At 58.1% G+C, this 15,043-nt stretch overlaps 1 protein-coding gene across 4 annotated transcripts; it reads right to left on the bottom strand.

The window, feature by feature from the left end:
* Positions 1–1,844: 1,844 nt before the first annotated feature.
* On the bottom strand, positions 1,845–14,980 carry ATG16L2 (autophagy related 16 like 2). 4 transcript variants are annotated; one of them, XM_033862357.2, is made up of 19 exons: positions 14,812–14,979; positions 12,822–12,921; positions 12,176–12,278; positions 9,438–9,511; positions 8,881–9,132; positions 8,695–8,760; positions 8,256–8,369; positions 6,821–6,883; positions 6,105–6,213; positions 5,604–5,709; positions 4,805–4,875; positions 4,470–4,541; positions 4,237–4,357; positions 3,806–3,911; positions 2,984–3,133; positions 2,728–2,775; positions 2,520–2,621; positions 2,279–2,299; positions 1,845–2,173 (listed from the first exon to the last, which is right to left on the bottom strand). In XM_033862357.2, exons 1-19 carry the CDS (start codon positions 14,927–14,929, stop codon positions 2,086–2,088), a joined length of 1,884 nt encoding a protein of 627 aa, XP_033718248.1. In that variant the 5' UTR covers positions 14,930–14,979; the 3' UTR covers positions 1,845–2,085. The 4 variants fall into 4 exon arrangements, with proteins under 4 accessions (XP_033718248.1, XP_073664621.1, XP_073664620.1 ...); XM_073808520.1 differs by lacking the exon at positions 2,279–2,299 and having other exon boundaries at positions 1,845–2,239; positions 8,695–8,778; positions 14,812–14,980; XM_073808519.1 differs by lacking the exon at positions 2,279–2,299 and having other exon boundaries at positions 8,695–8,778.
* Positions 14,981–15,043: the final 63 nt, after the last annotated feature.

Raw genomic sequence — 15,043 nt, forward strand, 5'->3', positions numbered from 1 at the left:
GGCCGTGAATCCCAGGAGGCGGGAGAATGGCCTTGGCAGACCTAGGCAGCTGGTGACTCCTGGTGGCCGCTGGGAGCCAGGGCATGAGGGCCAGACCTTCAGCAGTCTTAGATTCAAAAGATCCTGGACTCCTAGAGTCTTTGACTGTTAGACTTGCTGAGTCCTCAAATAAGAGAATTTAGTCACTTATGAACATTCCCTGAGGCTTTCTCTGGCTGAGGCCTGATCCCAGGGAATACTTTGCTCCCATCCTGGCCTCTTCCAAGAGCTTCCTGACTGAGATGGAGGGAGGCAGACACAAACGGGGGTGGGGGTGGAGCACAGAGATGGAGGAGGCTCCTAGCCAGCCTGGCAGGTCAGGAGAGGCTCAGGGATCCTGAAGGACAAATTTGAATTAGGAGTTGGGAGGGAAGAACATTCTGGGCAGAGAGAAAATCACACGCAAGACACATTCAGAGTAGCAACAAAGTGAAGATGCAGCTGAGGCCAGCAGGCCACATCCTGAGGGTAAGGAGTTTCTCTGCAGGCAGTGCAGAACTTCAAAGGGTTGGACGTATGACCACAACACCTTAGAAAGTCACTCTGGCCATGGCAAGGAGGGAACTAGGTGGAGACAGCAGGTCGAGGACAAGGTGGCCTGCAGTGGCAGCAGGAATGGAAAGGAGTTAGACGCAACAGCCCCACGCCTTGGTGCCCAAGAAGTGGGGTGTGAGGGGAAGAGACGCTTATGACAGGGATAGATGATGCCTAGGAGGCAGCTGGGTATGTCACCCATAGCTCAGGGGACAGCTGGGCCGAGGGCAGTGAGTGAGCTGGGATCAGCAGAGTGTAGATTTGGGTATTCAGCCAACACTTAAACAGCCTTTGTCACGTGCCAGGAACTTTACAAATACTGATGCATCGAGTCCTTCCAACAGTCTTTGAGGTAGATACTGCTATTTTCCCATTTTACACAGGAGGAAACTATGGCACAAAGACATTAAGTAACTTGCTCAAAATCATTCTGCTACTAAATAGCAGAGCAGAGATTCAAACCCAGACAGTCTAGCTGCAGAGTCCTGGCTCTTAGCTCTCTCCTGCCCATCCTGGAAATAGTCTGCAAAACGCTGGGACTCAGGAGAGACACTGTAAGGTAATAAAGGAGGCTGAGAGTTCTAGAGTAAAGCCTTGAATCTCAACTGCGCGGACCCCCAGAGGTCAGCCCCTATCACTCAGGGACAGAAGTCCCCTTCAACACCTGGTGACTGGCAATGGCCGTCCCACTGACCCTCCTCCACGCCCCAGGTTGGGGAAGGGAATGGGAGTGCCCAGGTTCTACCCTATTGGGTCTGCCATGTACTCCAGATGCTTGTTGTGTGGCTTAAATCTGATGCTGATGTAAGCGAGGCCCAGGCCCAGCCCACAGATGTCCTCCCCGCCACACAAGGGGTCTGCCTCTGGGGCAAGAATGCGGCCCCGGTCTAAAGGCAGGCCTGTTGTACCGAGTACTTGACATCACTCTGGTTTTTCAGGATCCTTTCCACAGGGCCCCTCTCGGCTGTCTCCCCTGCTCCCTCCTCAGAATTCACACGGCCCCTCCTCAGCCTCGGTCTACTCTGGGTGTCTGAAACAGAAGGGCCCAAGGACCAGGACCAGCTTAGACCGAGGATGAAATTTCCACTGCTCCAAAAGCCACTGTCCTTTGCTGCCTCTGGGCCTTTCTTCATGCTGTCAGCACAGAAGGCGGGCCAGCTCTGCCCAGCTCTGTGCGGGGAGGGGAGGAAAGGGAGCCCAGCCTGGGTCTCCCTGAGCCTCCACCCAAAGGCTTCCCTGTTCCCTGAATGCTGCAAAGAGGCAAGCAGACGCCAGTTTAAATGTAATTTTTTTCCACTTTTGCCAGAGATAAAAAAACAATACAGTAATCCCCCCCAACCCACACTTTGTTTTTAAACAAACAGGCCAGGTCCTGCCAGGCCTTCTTACCCACTAAATGCCACCCCCTTCCCTGCACCCCTACTGGCCCTGGAGCCTCTGGGGCAGTGGGAAGCTGTCCTCCAGCTTCAGGCTTTGGACTAGAGCTCCAGCTCAGGCAGGGGAGTCGTGGCACTAGTGCCAGAGCACAACCTTCCTGGCTTGGTCCACGCTCACCACGTGGCTCCCAGAGTAGCACCAGGCCACGGCATTGACGGCAGCGCTGAGGAGAGGGAGAGGCAGGCTTCAAGGGGCGTCCACTGCTGGGCTCTGCCCCTCATTACTGGACCTGGGCATTTTGAAGCCCTCTCTGAGCCCATCTCCTCACCTGTAAAATGGGCTCAGAGGGCTGTGGTGAGAGCAGACCCAGGTGCACATGGGAAGACACCTTGTGAACTATGAAGGGCTCAGGTTGGGGGGCAGGGAATGGAAGGTACGGGACAAGGGCTGGGGGTTCCAGGATGCCCAGCATGTCAGGACCTGGAATCAGCTTAGCAGGACTGGGGCAGGGCCGGGGGTGGGGTACTGGGGCTGGGGTGGGCAGGTGGGTGGGCAGTGGCCGTGCTCACCAATGGGGTCCCCGAAGGCTACTCTCCAGTTTCCCAGTGTCTACATCCCAGATGTAAAGAGCTCCATCCCAGGAACCTGCCAGTGCGTAGCTTCTGTCTGGGCTGCAGGGGCCACAGCACAGCCAGAGAGAGGAGATTAGAGGTAAGGACACAGACACAGACAGATGGGACACACTCAGGCATGGGTGCTGTGCTCTCATGGACACACCTGAACACAGCTTTGGTCCAGTCAGAACCGCACCTGAAGCCATCAGCCCTGAGAACAGACAGGGTCGGGTCAGGATGGAGGTGGCTCAGCCAGGAACTTACGGAGCTTCCTCTCTCCGGCAAGGGCTTGGCCACCTCACCAGGCCCTGATCCAGAGGGGCCTCCAGGGAGGGCCCCCCGCTGACGGGCCTTTTACAGGGGACAAGGCCCGGCTGCCACAGCCAAAGCCACAGGATCAGTGGGCACAAAGCAGGTACCTGAACACCTGGCGGACGTTGCTGACACGCAGGTCGATGACCTTGAGCGTGTCGTCTCGGGAACAGCTGAGCAGATGCAGCTGGTCGTGGCTGAGGCTCAGGGAGGTGACCCGGCCCTGCACAGGGATGACCTGGGTGCAGCGGGGTCCCCTGAGGAGCAGGGACAAAGGCGAGGATGAGCAGCAGCCACCCTGACAAGGTGCTCCTGACAGACTAACGAAGTCCAGAGGCCCCCCCTGGTCTCAGGCCACTAAGGCCAAGGCTGACAACTAACCTCCCCCTGCAGCCAGCCCCTTCCATCAGGAACTTACTAAACCCTTGGGTCACTAAAATAAGTGCTGGGGGTGGGGGCGGGGAAGCAATGCAAGTCTGTCTTTAAATATGTGAAAGAGAGTGCAAAGGGTTTCAAAAGGCAATCTCTGCAGATGAGTAAGAAGCAGCCTGAGGCAGGCCTGGCACTGGCTCTGGCACTGGTTCCAGCACTGGCTTTTATAAACCATTCAAGCCTAATGCTGGGCTCTTAGGCTCAGAAAACAATATAACTTTTGTTCCTTTTGACTAAAAAGTGGTGATTATATGGGAAAAAAGAGATTCTCCATCTTGGTTGGCAAGACACAGGCAGGGTCCCTTGGTTGGACCGAGGGCCAATAAGAAGGAGACAGGTCTCCAAGGGCAGCTGAGCCTTCAAGGGGCCGAGCCCAGCACAGAGGCCACCAGAGCCTCGCTTCCCCAAGGTACCCTCAGCAGCTCCATGGCTAGAAAAAGGAAGAGAATACAGAAGCCCTGCCCCCACCTCCACTACCCACAGCCTGCGCCTATCACCTGCTGTCCCAGAAGCGGATCTTCTGGTCATTGTGACCACTAATGATGACATGGTCCCCACACACCACATCGTTACAGTAGGAAAGGACATTGATGGTCCTGGAACCTAGGGACCAAGGAGTAGAGCCCCAGCCTCAGAGAAGGGTTATCAGGAGCCAACCCACTGGATGTATGGAGAAGCTGAGGCCCAGAAGCCCCAGAGGTAAGGTGTCCTCCCAAAACTATAACCCAGGTCCCCTGTTTCCCAGCCCAAAGCCTGAGGTCACCTAGAAACCAGGGAAAGCATCATCGATGGGGGGACAGAAGAGGGGCCTTGGGAGGTTTCATCCCAAATGCCTGTAAATCTTGAAGCCACTCCCAGAGAGCAGGCTGAGGTCCCCCATAGCCTGGCAGGGTCCTGGCCGTTGGGAAAGGGGAGGGTTGGGCCTCACAGTAGGCTCGGCCGAGGTCCCACTCCTTCACTGTCCGGTCCCGGCTCCCGGTCACCGCCTGATGCATCGTTAGCTTGAATTTGGCAGCTGTTACCTTGTCTGTGTGTCCAGATAGTGTCTCCTGCCACCATCCCAGATATGCATCAAGGGTATGGCCAAGACCCCATAACAAACCCCTCCAGGCCCAAGGCATGACCCCTGACCCCCAGGCTGCCTCCCCAGTCAGGCCTCACCTTGGACTGTGCCTCCCCAACCTTCCAAAGCTGGGCGGCCTTATTGTAAGTAGCTGCCAGTACCTGGGAGCCCTGGGGAGATAGGAGGGGAAAGGATAGGTCCTGAACCTGGGCCTGGCCAGAGGCAACTGCAGGCCAGAGAGCTAGGGTCAGGGCTGCCTCAGAGCTTCCCCCAGCCCAGGTCACCCAGGTAGGCAGGGGAGAATCGAGGCCCAGGGAGGAGGATTGTGTAGGAGCTCTAGGATACCCGTGATGTTCCCTCAGGCCCCAAAGCCCCCACCTGCCCAGTGTGGAAACTGGGGGAGGGACATCCTATGCCCCCCAGGTCCTCTCACCGAGGGGTCAAAGTCCACACTGGTGATGCTGCCGCCAGCTCCTTCAAGGGTCTGGTTGGCCTCCAGGCGCCCTGGGGGGACCAGGAGAAGGGACAAGTGAAGTGAAGTCACTAATCTCACGAAACAGAGGAGCCTGGACTGTGAGTGGGAAGATGAATCTCTCCTAAATTAGAGAACAGAAGTGCTGGGCCTGTTCTTGGGGGAGCGGCCAGGGTTGGGGGGTGGGTGGGGGGTCTAGCTGGAGGCTGCACCTTCCTGAACTGCCAGCAGAGGGCCCCGGGGGGCTGCAGGTCATCTCGCGGATGTCTGGAAAAGACCAGAGAGAAGGGACTGTCCCTAGGTCACACGGCAAGCCAGAGCCAGGCCAGCTGGAGACTCACCTCCTCCAGGAAGCCTCTGGGAGCCAGCTCTCACTCCCCAGTACACCCCCCGCTACAGAACACAGAGTAGATAGCTAACATCTGCCTCACGACTGAGTTCTGAGGGCTCAGTGGCACTAGAAGAGGAGGTGGCCTGGTGGGGGGGCCCAAGGGACCTGCTCCTCAAGGGCCTGTCCCTGTAGAACCTCGTGACATGGTGCCTCCACCACCCCAACAGGGACCATCTGAGCTCAGCCCTCCCCACCCCGCAGGCCTCGACTTCAGGAAGTGGGAGGCTCTGCCCTTCTTAGGAGCAGTGAGCCCAGAACTCTTGCCGCTGCCCACAAGAATGTCCCAGGTGAGGAAACGCAAAGACTCAAGACCCTTCCCACCAAGGAGCAAGCTGAAGGTGAGGCTGGCCTGTGGGCAGGGACCCTCACCTCCCACGACATTCCAGAGGAGGATGAGGCGGTCAGCCCCTCCAGTGGCCAGGAGGCTGCTACTGGGGCCAAAACGAACAGCATTGACCTCGGAGAGGTGGGCATCCTGTGGGGAAAAGGGGAGGTCGGTGCCCCTGGTCCTTGCCACACACACCTCTTTGCTCACGCGCACAGCTCTCTGTCACGCATTCTTGCACACATCAGGTCTCTGTTCGAACACTGAGTTTCAAACTCAGCCCCACCAGGGCTCATCACCTCTGACTGGACCCCTGCAGCAGCCTCCCGCCATGTTCCCAATACTCCACTACCTGGCCTCCTGGTCTCCCGGCCTCCTGTCTCTCCCTCATTATAAAATGCCGAAGGGCTCCCACCACAAGCTGTGGGAGGAAAACTCCTGCTCCCAGTGAGGGGCCCATCCTTGCTTCCCCAGCCTCCTTGGACCACTCCCGGGACCTGCACTCCCATATCGTACCCCATGCACTTGGCCCAGCTCCTCCTTACCAGCACATCCTGAGCTCGGGTAGGAAGTCGGGCGGCCACACACACAGGGATGCTCTGGTATCGCTGCTCAGGGGCTCCCCCAACTGAGTGGCCTCTCCTCTTCTTGAAACTGCAGGAGGGGGTCAGGAGGGCATTCAGCAAGGCCTCTGACACGGGAGCCTCGAGCTCTCCTGAAGCAGCAACAACAGGAAGCAGACACGGAAGGCAGCAGAACATGGCCAGGAGGTGCAGCAGGCACGGTCCCCACCAGCCTCTGACCCAGGAGTCAATGTGGAGACAGTAGGGGCACCAAGACAGGCACACAGGCAGGGCAGGGTTGGTGGTGGATGCAGAGAAACCTCGGAGCAGGGTTTCAGTCCTGGCCTGGCCACTGCTTGGCACTGTGACCCTGAACGAATCCCTGACATTTCTGAACCTCCATTTCCCAAATGAGTAGTAGCTCCTTTCTGGCCTCAGGCTGGAGCTTTTGGTCCCCTGTGATGACCCAGGATGAGGGCCAGAGCCTGGAAGATAGCCAGGCAGGGGCTGGGAATGAGGCCATGCACCCAGCTCCTGCCTCTGGGACTCAGCAGAGACTCACACACAGAGTGCTGGGCAACATACGGAAGGACACACTGAGACACATACACAGCCCAAGCCTGGGCTCCAGGAGCCTGACACACGCATCCAAGGGGCCCAGCACCTTCACACACATGTTGGTGCACACACACACTTACTCCAGAAGCCCCTTCACCACATCCACACAGCGGGACAACGTCAGGGAGGTGGCGGAGGCAGACCTGGGGCAGAATTGAGAGAGATGTGCTAAGGGACTGGCCGGTGGCTGTGCAGACAGCAGTCATTCATCCCTACACTCTTGAGCCTGGACAAGAACTTTGCTCCTCCAAGGCCAGGAGAGCACGATGACCCAGAGGAGTCCCAGGAAGATGGAGGAAGGGAGGGATTTGGAATGAAGTCTCCCAGTTTCACCATGATGGTTAAGACCTGCCTCACCACCCAAGTGCCCCCCAACAAAATTTCATGGGAGGCTGAGCTGGGGCCTATGGAAGGGGGTGAAGGTGCCCCCAGGCTGAGAAAGCACAAGGCTGGGAGCAGGGGCTGGGAAACCTAGATCCCAAAAATACCCAGGAGATCATGTGTCCTGAGATGACCTGGCCCGCCAGGGCTAAGGCTTTGGGGACTGCATCTCATGCCCCTCCCCAGGGTTCCTTCACTACCCTGAGGCCTGGACACCAGCGACCTGCAAGAGAAGGCTGCAGGGGCTTCCCTGGTGGTGCAGTGGTTAAGAATCCACCTGCCAATGCAGGGGACATGGGTTCAAGCCCTGGTCTGGGAAGATCCCACATGCCGCAGAGCAACTAAGCCCGTGTGCCACAACTACCGAGCCTGCGCTCTAGAGCTCGTGAGCCACAACTACTGAGCCTGCGTGCCACAACTACTGAAGCCCGCGCGCCTGGAGCCTGTGCTCCGCAACAAGAGAAGCCACCGCAATGAGAAGCCCACGCACCGCAACGAAGAGTAGCCCCCACTCGCCGCAACTAGAGAAAACCCGCGCGCAGCAACGAACACCCAATGCAGCCAAAAATAAATATTTTAAAAATTTTAAAAAATGAAAGGACTGGAGGAGAGCTTACAGGCTGGGGAATGCGGGGAGGGCAGTCTCAATGCCAGGCAAATCAAGACAGACGGGGCAGACTGGGGGTGAGGGGCATCCAAGGACTGAAGCCTCAATCAGGTCCCACCCATATGAGCTCCCATCTACACATGCTTCACAGGCATTCAGGTACGCTTACCTAAGCTTGTACACACATATGCTCTGACGTCCCTGTGTATGCACACACATGCTTGTGACAGCTGAACCCTGGACCTTGCCAACAGGTTCCCTCCTGGTCACACCCTTTCACCAGCCTGACATCCCACCCCCACAGCTCTGGTCCTGGTAAGGAGAAAAAGGGGGTGAGGACAAAGGTTGGGGTCCCGGAGGCGGCACTGACCCTAAGTGGCTCCAGGCACTGGAGGTCAGATCTGTCCTGGGGTCCAAGCTGTACCCCAGTCTCTTCTCAAGCCCCCTCTCAACCCAAGAGCTGGCCCAAGGTCCTAGAGGAAGACTCTGGGATGGGACCCAGCTCAGAGCTGTGGGACAGTGCTCACCTGAAGGGCCTCTTCCATTTCTCACCAGCCTCACTCTCCAGGAACGCTGGCTCAGCTGCCAGAGCCAGAGTGTCTGCTTCCTCTCTGATCCCATCGCCTAATGTGTCTGGGCTCCTGGGGGAGAGAATTAAGCTCAGAATGGCTAAGGGACCAGGCCAGCCCCTCCGCGCCACGGTGAGGATGTGCAGACCCAGAGATGAGGGTGTCCCTGTGGACGCACGTGTGGCAGGCACAGGTGCTGGCTCCTACGACCACACGTGTCTGCACGAGTCCTGGGCTCGTTCTGCCTGGGGGCCTCGGCACCGCGGCTGTGCACACTTGCAGTAAGGTGCACCGGTGGCCGCAAGCAGGTGGGGGCGGGGTAGAACTGTAGCGGCCACGGGGCAGAGCCCGCGGCAGAGCCTCGGCAGGCAGGTCTCAGGCGCATCCTCATTCTTACTCGCTTATGCTCACTGTCCGCTTGGCTGCCTTCTTCAGCTCCTGGGACACCCGCGCCTGTTTGGCCCTGGGACAGAAAAACCTCCTGAGAGTCGGGTCGCTCCCGTGCCCGGAAGGCGGGGCCGGCCCCTCCCCGGCAGGCCACGCCACCACTCACGTCCCCGAAGGGCGGGCCCAGCGCTCTCACCTCTCGCGGCGCTCGTTGCGCAGGTTGCGCTCGGCTGCGGCGCGCGCTTTGCGCCGCACCAGCCGATCCAGCAGGTCGCGTGCCTCCTCCTCGAGCCTGCGCAGAGCCGCCTCCTGGTGCCCGACGTGCACGCGCAGCGCCTCATAGGCCGCCCGCTGTGCCGCGTTCAGCGCGCGCCGCGCATCCACCTGTCCCTCCTCCTTCTCCCGCGCCTCCTGCAGCTGCGCCACGCGGGCCTCCAGAGCTGCCAGCCTGGAGAACGCGGAGAACCTCCATCACCGCCCTGGGGAACCAGTCTTGGAGCTGGGACAAACTTGCCCCTGGCCACGCGGCCAGCCGGCCGGCTAAGCCACGTCTCCGACCAAGCCTTCGCAGTCCTGCAGTTCCTGGCCTCTGCGACCAGCCACAGGCCTGGGGGACGTTTGAGGACGTGGGAAAGCTGTCGGGCCCTTCCGGAGACCCGCGGGGTGACCCTGTCCCCTCCCCCTGGCAGTGATGGCCCCAAGCCTCCCCAAGGTGCGCGGGGGGGGACCCCTCTCGCACCGCCCGCGCCTCACCTGCTTTGCCGCTCCCCCAGCTGTGACTCCAGGGTGCCCAGGGCTGCGCTCTTCTCCACCACCTGGCAGGCCATCTGCAGCGGCGGAGGGGCCGGACAGGTAGGCATGGGTGCCTCTGGGCAGGGCCTCCAGCCCCTCTCTGGCCGAGAGGCTAGTAGGACGGGGTCTGCCTCTCCTCTCACCCGCCCCCTAGCTCAAGAGAAAGCTGAGGTGCAGACAGGCGTTGCACCAAGCACAGGAATGCACTGCTGTTTCAGGGATCAACGGAAGGGCCTTAGGCTCTGAAGCCTAACACCCGAGTTTCAATTCTGGCAGTGCCACTTATATTCTCTGTGACCCGGGGTAGTCATTTAACTGCTCTAAACCAGCTCTGTTTCTTCACCTGTCCAGTGGGAATGGTTGTGCTTACCTCACTGGGTAACACGGAATTACTATAAGGAACAGTATCTCAAATAATGATGATTGGTTCTATAGCACTTAAGTGTGCTAGGTCTTATTCCGAGCACTCTACAGTATTAACTCTTTTAATCCGGTAGGAACTGCCATTCTCCCCCATTTTACACATGAGGACATTGACACAGAGAGGTTCAGTGTCTTGCCCAAAGTCACACAGCAGAACTGAGATCTGAACCCAGGCCACCTAACATGCTCCAAGTAAAGCGCTGGGGTATAGGAAGGGTTCAAGGGATGTGTGTTCTTTTCCCCACCTCTCCAAGCCCTGGCCTACCCAAGCGTAGATACCAGAGAGCAAGAAGGAGCTCTGAGCAGAGGCACACAGGCTAACAGGAATGGACTGTGGGAGCGCCAGGCCCAGACTGAATACCAGAGCTGCCCCCAGCCCCAGAGTGGGGGTGAGCGTCATCTCATCTGTCCCCCGCCCCACTGAACAGTCCTTCATCCGAGAGCCAAGAGCTGCGGAAACCACAGAACTGAGGGGTCAGTGGGTCCGGGGCACGAACCCATATCCCCTGCATCGGCAGGCGGACTCTCAACCACTGCGCCACCAGGGAAGCCCTGGAGATCATTTTTATTATTAAAATATATTACTCTGGGCTTCTGGGCTTCCCTGGTGGCGCAGTGGATGCAGGGGATACGGGTTCGTGCCCCGGTCCGGGAGGATCCCACATGCCGCGGAGCGGCTGGGCCCGTGAGCCATGGCCGCTGAGCCTGCGCGTCTGGAGCCTGTGCTCCACAACGGGAGAGGCCACAATAGTGAGAGGCCCGCGTACAGCCAAAAAAAAAAAAAAAAAAAAAATCACTCTGAGTAGAGAATGGAGAATGGATGGGGGTGCCAAAAGAGGAGTGGTCCAGCAAGGAATGAGAGTAACTTGGACCAGGCAGACAGGGCACAAAAAATGGAAGTTGATGGATTTGGAGGCAGGATCCATGAGCTGGTGACTAGCTCAGGATGGAAGGCTGCTAGGGGTTAGAGGTGTCCCTGGGTTTCCAGCCTGGTGACTACCAGTGGAGGGGGGGATGATCTATCTCATTTATCACCTAGTCTACAAATATTCAGTAGCATGGACTGTGGAGACAGGCCCCAGGGATACAATGGAGGCAAACCAAAGGCATCCCAGTTCTCGGGGTTCTCACAGCCCAGAAGGGGGCTCAGATTTTGAGAATCACCTCTCAAACGTAGAGTTGCAACTACAACAGGGGCTCTGAGGGAGAGGCTACCACTAGGTTCATAGCCCCAAATACACATTAGTTGAGCAAGGGACTTGGCATGTGGTAACTAGGTAGGTGATTACTGGCCCCTCAGCCTCCTCCAGTGGACTGGAAGCTCCATGGGGCCAGGTCCTGTTTACTGCTGCATTGCCTATGCCTTGGATATAGTGACTGTCAATAAATATTTGTTGAAAGAATGAATGGAGATCACAGAAAGGGGATTTGTGCGGGAGAGAGTTCAAATCCTGGCTCCAGCTCTCTAAGCTTTCATTTCCTCTGAAATATAAAGTTGCAGAGGATTAGCTGAAGTAATGCTTAGCCCAGCGTTCTCAACGTGGTGTTGGCCATATAATCACAGGGGCGATGGTTAGTCTGATTTTAGGCGTGAAGTCCAAAAAGCAGCTGAGCAAGAGAGTCTGGAGCTCATAAGAGAAGGCTGAGCTAGAGATGGGTCTGGGAGTTAGCAAACAGAAAGTCCTTAGGAGTCAGTTAACCCACCCAAGCTCCAAAGAACACCCACATCTTAAGGGAGGGAGTTAAAAAGGAGGGAAAGTAGCCAGAGAAGGAAGTTCAGAAGTAACAGCTACATAAGTGAGAGGAAAACCAGGAGAGTGTGGTGAACCAGAAGCCAAGAGACACCATGGTGCAGGGGCGGGGGGAAGCAGTGGCAGGTGGAGCGAGCACACCCTGCCATGGAGATGGACCACCTTACTTTTGGTCTGCAAATGTGTATTGAGTGTCAGCTGGTACTGGGCCCTGAGGTTTGCAGGGCAAGTGGTGAGCAGAGCAGGCTGGACCATCCAGAAGGGGGAACAGAGGCTGCCTGTTTCCTGCATCCCTCACACACCCCTCCCTGAGCTCTCACTGCACTTCCTCCCGCTGCTGTTGGAGCCCACTTCATCCTGGGCTGCCAGGGCCAAGCTAGAGAGCACTCTGACCCCTGTCTGGCCTGAAGGCACTGGACTTTGGAATCTCCCTCACTTGCTGACTCCCTTGGATGACATGTCCCAGCCCCAGAGTCCTGGATCCTGGGCCCACCCCATTCTCTCTCAGCCCCCTGCCCAGCCTACCTCTCCACACAGCAGCCGGAGCCCCTCCTCTTCCTCTTGCCACTTCACCCTCAGAGCTGCTGGTGATGGGACTCCGTCTGAGTCAGGCTCTGACTCCTCCTCCCTGTCAACCAATCAGAGAGCGGTGTTCATTGTCCCTCCATTCAGCCAGAGAATACACACGAACAGTCTGAAACCAGAGCCGTGAACTTTTTCCTGAGGAAGGTGGGAGCCAGAAAGTCAGTACAGGAAAGAGCAAGTCTCCAGAAACTAGAGCTGCCCGGGAACGTCTGCTCTTGGATTCCCCCAGGCCTGGAGTTCCCAGGCCAGGACCCCCCTCAAGAAGCACCTCCCAACTCTGAGCCCCAACCCATTCCTGGTTCTCATCTTCGCTCCCTCTTTGGAATAGGTGGCATTGTGCCCTTTCTGTAGGCATCAGGTGGCAAACAGAAAAAGACAGAGGTGTGTGGGCGTGGGAGGACAAATGCAGAGAGACGGACATTCTGAGCAGCTGGCCCGGGGGGAAGGCTGGAGAGCCTGCCTCCCCCTCCCCTGGGCAGCAGCCAAGGGCCAATGAGGTGCCTGGGAGAGAATGAACCCCGCATAGCCACTGGGGGCAGGGCCCAGGCACAGGAAGCCCATTGTGACCACAAATACAAACACTCACCAGCCGCCCTGGTGGAGAGCCCGAGTGACATCGGTGGGCTCTGGCTGCAGCTTCTCTGAGAACTGGGCCAGCAGCTCCGCTTTCTCTAGGAGACGGTTATCTGTGGGTGCAAAAAGGTGAGCCTGGAGCACAGACAGACTCTTTCCAGGAGACTCTAGGCATACAAGTTACCTCTCTGGCTGGGAGGGCTGCAGGAGCCGAGGGATGCAGAATGGGGAGCTACTGGCAGGCTGGGCTCTGCCCTTGCCTGAGGGGTGTCTGTGCAGCTCCATCAGGACCTCCAGCCCTTGCACACCCTCTAAGAGCATAGCCCCCAGGCCCTCCCAGGAGAACACTTGCTCTCCCAGGGACACAGAAGGACAACCACTGCAGGGGAAGGAGATGGCTGGGTACTGCCTGCTGAGGTTCTCAAGGGAAGGAAGGGGCCAGGGGTTGATGCCCAGGGCGGGGCCTGTCCCCAGAGAGCGATGAAACAAACTGAGCTCCACTAGCCTGTGGTCTTTGGCAAGATACTTCCCTTCCAGGGGCTCTTTCTGGGCTAAAAAACAACCCTGACTTCCCCAGGGTTGGTGTAAGGCTTCCCCAAGGCCAGAACAGAAAGTCCTTGAGTTTGGTAGTTTCTGCTACAGACCCTGGAATACAGCCTCTCCACCCCCACCCATGGTCACTTCCTCTTTTCTCACCAGGCCCAGGTAGGGTAGAGATGGTAAGCCCAGGCCTAACTCCTCAGCTCCTTTCCCTATTCCTGTCCGCTACCAGTCACCTAGGTCACCTAGGTCGGTCACCTAGGTTGCTGGCCTTGTTCTCACACAAAACCCCACCCCAACCCTCAGGGAATTGCTCTGCCCCACCCTCACCCCCAGCAAATCTAAAGAAGATGCCATTTTGTCCAGTTTATGAGTGAGAAATAGGAGGCTTAGGGGTATGACCTGCCCAAGACCACAGAGAAGACTGGACTTCCAGTGTCTCTGAGTTCAGCCCTCCAGGATCACTCCAGTCCCACAGATTTGCAGCTCCCAGGGGATGGGGGTGACTCCCTCAAATTGGACTGTTCCATTGTCCATCAGAGCAGTGGAGAAGTGAGGCTGCCTAGAGGCAGGGGGCTGGCCTCATATACCTGAACGGAGAGGACCTGCAGCCCAGAAGGCTGCAAAGAAATCTCCCAGGACAAGAGCAACAAATTCAGTTGTGGGGCTGTGGGGAGATGGTTAAGCAGCAGCCAAGATTAGGACCAGTGATGGAGCTGGAGGGACTGTGATTAGACTTTTAACCCCCAAACATACAATCTCAGATGACCAGAGGTGCTACACACAGGTGCACACCTGTTCATCCTGGCTCGAACTGCCATACCCCTTCCTGACCAGCTCCGCAGAAACACTATGAGAATCTGACTTCCCCAGGCTCAGCCACCTCCCTCCGCAGCCTGAATCCCCCTGCTTCTCCCTCAGGCTGGGGTTGGTTGGGCACAGAGATGCTCCAAAAACCTGAGCCAGGATCACCTATCAGTGGCAGAGCCTCAGACTCTGAACTGCCTCCCTAGAGATTCAGAGTTTAAAAGTAGCTGCTCCGGACAGCCCCGAGATCTTTCACTGTGCTTATGGGGACCAAATGGACTGACCAGGCTCTACCCCGGGGACGGCCCAAGAAGGGTAAGTCTAAAAGACCCTAAAAATCCAACATTCGCTTATGAAGCCGTGCACAGGAAGCCCAGCCGCTGGAAGGCAGAGCCAGGCCCAGAGGGGCGAGCAATAGCAGGGGCACTAGGAGGGAGCTCCGTCCCGGAGGGGGCTCTGAGCAGAGCCTGGACGGGAAAGGGCAGGAACGCTGGCTAGTCGGAGATAGCGCGTAAGAGACAGCGAGTCCAGCAAGCCCCAGGCTTCGGAGGCGAAAAGGCGTCGGGGCACTTGGGTCACAGACGGAGGGGCCAGACAAATGCTTCCCCGCGCCGGAGCCCTATGCCCTCGACGGCCCCGGGACGCACTGCACTCACAGGCCGGCACCAGCTCCAGGAAGAGGGCCTTTTGCGTTCGGTCTCGCTGTCGAAGCTGCCGCACGATGTGGCGTTTCCAGCGGGCGGCGGGGACGCCGGGGTCGCTGGGCCCCGCCATGGCCGCCCTCTCCCGCCTGCACCGCGCGCTCCCCCCGCCCAAGGAGGCGCGGCCGGGCAGGGGCGGGGCTCCAAGGGGACTCCGTGACGTCAGGGGGCGGGCAGCGGCGGGGAA

The sequence above is a fragment of the Tursiops truncatus genome, chromosome 8 (assembly GCF_011762595.2).
Source record: "Tursiops truncatus isolate mTurTru1 chromosome 8, mTurTru1.mat.Y, whole genome shotgun sequence".
NCBI lineage: Eukaryota > Metazoa > Chordata > Mammalia > Artiodactyla > Delphinidae > Tursiops > Tursiops truncatus.

Bases quoted from the DNA above. Each gene is read 5' to 3' on its own strand.
- ATG16L2 (XM_033862357.2), bottom strand. From the start codon at position 14,929: ATGGCGGGGCCCAGCGACCCCGGCGTCCCCGCCGCCCGCTGGAAACGC. The intron at 9,512-12,175 runs GTAGGCTGGGCA...CCGCCGCTGCAG, and splicing joins TCCGGCTGCTGTGTGGAGAG to ATGGCCTGCCAGGTGGTGGA. The intron at 4,876-5,603 runs GTGAGGGTCCCT...TGGTCCCCCCAG, and splicing joins CCTCTGGAATGTCGTGGGAG to GGCGCCTGGAGGCCAACCAG.